The sequence below is a fragment of the Sinocyclocheilus rhinocerous genome, unplaced genomic scaffold, assembly GCF_001515625.1.
Source record: "Sinocyclocheilus rhinocerous isolate Xijiao unplaced genomic scaffold, SAMN03320098_v1.1 scaffold148, whole genome shotgun sequence".
Classification (NCBI taxonomy): domain Eukaryota; kingdom Metazoa; phylum Chordata; class Actinopteri; order Cypriniformes; family Cyprinidae; genus Sinocyclocheilus; species Sinocyclocheilus rhinocerous.
In genome coordinates, this window is record NW_015653472.1 from 2,652,891 (window position 1) to 2,657,200 (window position 4,310).

The 4,310-nt window shown below is 36.5% G+C and overlaps 1 protein-coding gene across 1 annotated transcript in view; it reads right to left on the reverse strand.

Annotated features, from left to right (window-relative positions):
* Positions 1-4,310, reverse strand: part of LOC107716070 (basement membrane-specific heparan sulfate proteoglycan core protein-like) — a 107,246-nt gene that overhangs the window by 3,325 nt on the left and 99,611 nt on the right. Inside the window, exons 79-82 of the mRNA XM_016522390.1 lie at positions 3,399-3,455; positions 1,488-1,563; positions 1,218-1,296; positions 664-711 (exon numbers count right to left, since the gene is read on the reverse strand). Coding sequence (XP_016377876.1) covers positions 664-711; positions 1,218-1,296; positions 1,488-1,563; positions 3,399-3,455 — 260 coding nt within the window. The remainder of the gene's footprint in view (positions 1-663; positions 712-1,217; positions 1,297-1,487; positions 1,564-3,398; positions 3,456-4,310) is intronic.

Here is a 4,310-nt window from a genome sequence, read left to right on the forward strand (position 1 = left end):
CGAAGGCAAAAAAAAAAAAAACACCTTCAGAAATTGTTGACTGTACAACAAACCCTACTTGTGAAGTGCAAATGTATGTGATAAACTGTTGCAGTAACACAGGTGTGTTGATTGAACAGGTGGAAAAGCAGGTGATAAATATGCAAACATAAGGCTACTTGTGTCATAAATCAGTGGTTCCCAACCCTGTTCCTTGAGCCCCCACACTGTACATTTTGAATGGAACAGAAGTTTGCATAGAACTTGCTCCAGGAACAGGGTTGGGAACTACTGTCATAAATAAAGAGCAACTTTGAAATCACACTAACACATGCAAACGATAAATGAGGTGAAATTTCACTTTTTTACCCATTGATAATTCCTGAGCCTGTTCACTTACAGCCATTGAATAACCTAGTTATTTAACAAATGCTTTTCTAGGATAATTGTGCTCTTGAGCAACCGTGCGGCCAGTTAGTGCACTGTAAGTGAGAAAGAAAAGGCATTTGCTAAATCAATAGTAAATATAAGTGCTGTTTTCAAAATGTTTAAATGTATCTGTGCAAGTGCTGTAAAGTTCAAATATATTTTGCATATATTCTGAGATGATACATTCATGCTAATGCAGACATACTGTACTTGTATGTACAGTAAACAAGCTGACTGCTTGTGAAGAGTGAATACCTTTATACTAGCATGCTTCTTACGGAGGCTTAGAGCGCCTGCAGGCTCCTGAGGAAGATGAAGGTGAGTTAGCCAGGCAAGCATGCAATGCAGCCATTAAAATGTGCTTTAGAGGTGAAGGACAAAAGCATATTCCAAAACAGCTCCAAGCAAACTCATTTTACTCGGTTTAGTGAAATGAGGCTGAATATAAAATGTAAATGACACTGTGCATACAGTATCAGAATGTGAGTGTATGCAGGGTCCAAAATTAACAATGAAAAACTGGTGACTTTTACCTAAAATTGCAACTTTTTAATTTTTCAACTTAAAAAAATATATATACATATATATATACACATATACATATATATATAAAACATAAATATACAGTATATATATATATATATATATATATATAAACATAAAAATATAATAGTATATAAATTTTTTATATGGAAAATTGCAACTTAAAATGGTGCAGAATAAATTATAATTATTTTAGTTTTTGAAAATTTGGACCCTGAATCTATGTGCCCTGAGATCCAGTAGGGGGCTCATGTGTCCAAACATACCACTCCCTGCCACAGGAGGAGTCCGTCTTTAGCGACAGTGTTGATCTCTAACTCGATGGTCTCTGGAGAGTCAGGAGCACTGAAACAAAACAAACCATCAATACTGCTTGACAACACTCAAAAAACTATTTTTTTTGTTTGCTTTTACAAGCTGAGAGACAAGCCAAAATGATTTTCTGTGGTAAACTGCTGAATTTGACAGCACTCATTTAAATGGATAATTAAGTCAGTTAAACAAACACCGAACACAGTTCATCAATAGGCCCTCACCTTCGTGGGAACATGGGCTTCGGAAGAGCCAGGTATCCATTATCATGGAAATATGCAGAATATTCAATAGGAGAGTCTGGAAAAGAGAAACCAAAAAAAATAAACCCCAGGTGCCAACTCTGGGTTATACTACCACCCTGTGGAGCTTCACCAAATAACAAAATAAGCAGTCAATGAACAGAACTGAGCCCCTGACTACATTAAACCACATCTGATCTGATGAATTACTATTTATAAGTTATAAATGCTAGATTCCAAATAGCAGCCTTCATTGGGAACATACAATCATCAAGGGCAACTCACAACAACAAAAAAAAACTAAAGAAAAAAATCCAACATACATTTAATTTATCTTCATGAGATAAATGAAAATGAATGCAAATACACACTGCTGTCAAAGTAACATTCACAGTTGGGAACAACAATATGCATTCCTCACAAAGCATTCTCTTGAACCATGTAATAACCGGAGAACCCTCAGGCAAATGAGTGCTTACCAAGAAGTGCTTCATGCTCAGTGTTTCTGACCGAAAACTCACCTGTCTGGTCAGCTCAAGTGTATAAATGACGGACATTCAGAGGTTAGTAACTAAAAACGTGTTTGTTCACAGTGTGAGGACATCGTGTTTACAGACGTCGCTGTAGGTGAAAGTGTGGAAAATATGTCGGTTGTTGGTTTCGTAACAAAGAGAAACAAGGATTTAATGAGAAAGAGATGACAAATTGAAACTGCCGTGAGAGGTTGACCGGACAAGACGCCTCAGGAGATGCTAAAGGGGAATTCTATGTATGTTCTCCTTAAGAAAATGTCACAGTGTTGCAACCCTCACAGTTTTAATACTACCCACAAAAACGGCACCAAAAACTACCATAAACTTTCAGCGTTTTACAGTGTAGACATAGAATTCCCCCTCAACGTTACATTTAAAACTTTACAGAGGACACAGTAACCAACTGAGTGCAGATTTGAGACCATTCATTTTGACAGCACAATATTTCAGGGATCTATTTACAAGACACCAGCATCAATAAGCTGTTATACATTGTTTTTAATTTTGTGTATGAAAACTTTCAGGGACATCAAGCACCTATTAGATATTCATTACATCATTAAATCATTACACATACACTACCGTTCAAAAGTTTGGGGTGGGTTAAAACAATGGTTTTCTTTTTTTAATACATTTTAAAATGTAATTTATTCAGTTTATTCAGAATTTATTCTGAATGTTCAAAAGAACCGCATTTATTTGAAACAAATCTTTTTTTAACATCATAAAATCTTACTGATCTCAAACTTTTGAATGGTAGTTTAAATATACTACAAAAAATAATTGTCTTAATATTTTATCGATTTTTATTAAAATATTATAACATCCTTATAACAACTAATTTGCATAACTGCTTAAGATAATAAGATGTAGATAATAAGCAAATATATACCCTACTGACAAACTGTTTAAATAATAAACCTCACTTAATTTACATTTATACTCAAAACATGAAAAATAAATGATCTGAAATGATCTTTTCTCACACTATTTTCCCCAGTTAAATCTTGTTTTATAGGATGCAGTTATTTTTATCAGGATAAATTCATAATCAAGATGATTTTACAGATTTATATAATAAGGATTTATTCAACAACACTGGTGAAGAAATTTTTGTTTTAAAAATGCATTTGTCAAAATGATCAGAAATGTGCTTGATTTTGCCTCTGATGTTGGTAATAAAAGCTCTGTAAACAGACCCCTAAAATGCTTCATTTTCTGGCTTCCTTTCCCCCCCCCCACTGAGGCCGTTTGTTGTTGTTGTTTTATTTGTGGTGTTAGATGGGCTGATGGGCCCTGAGGAGGATGCTCTCCCCTGGTTAGTGACGAGCGTGTCAGGCAGACTGTAGTCATACTGTACCATTTCCCCCACTACCCTCCAAATTCCACAGTGCCTCGGTGAAGCTGGACTCCTGCCCTGTGTGTGTGGGATAGCCATGAGAGTGCAGGGGTGAGATTCATACACACGTGGCCTCTTTCACGAGCCAACACGCTACTGCTGGATGACGTTAGGCAGCCTGACTGATGTCACCATGGTACGTTATGGAGAACCGGCAATTATTTCCCTATGGTGCTTTATGATGAATTACTTCCAGCTGTGGTTCTGTTTAATGCTATGAAACTACAGAGAAATACCTTTACTTCCATAGAGAATGTGAATTTCTAAAATGACAAATGAAGCAAACTGTGTCTAAAGAGACCAATATATTATCTGTAAGAATAATAAAGCAATTTAAAGTCACATTGCAAACATATTGGCTTTAGTTAGCTGTATGTTCATCGCCATACATATTAAATGACATTATTTAAAGGCACAATATGTAATTTTTTGCCACTAAAGGGCGCGTATTCAAAACAAACAAAGGCGTAGTAAGATGACGCCGTGACTGGGTGTGGAATCATGGGAGTTGTCGTCTTCATCCCCACAATCAAGCCGAATCAATCCGATGGGACTCAGGCAGAAATCATGTTCATGGATGAGCTAATGTATTAAAGATTTATTAACATCGTAGTATGAAGCAGAGTGAGGCGGAAAGCCGTCGAAGCAAAACGAGGCCGCTGACCAAGCGCGACACACGGTTCGAAAGCAGCAGAGCTTTTATTATGACACAGTCGACCGCTTCCTCTCCTTCCGGAAAGCAGCGGAAGTAAGCAGCGCTGTTTTATCATACTAGATACAGTCGTGGTCAGAATTATTGGCACCCTTGGTAAATATGATCAAAGAAGGCTGTGAAAATAAATCTGCATTGTTAATCATTTTGATCTTTTATTT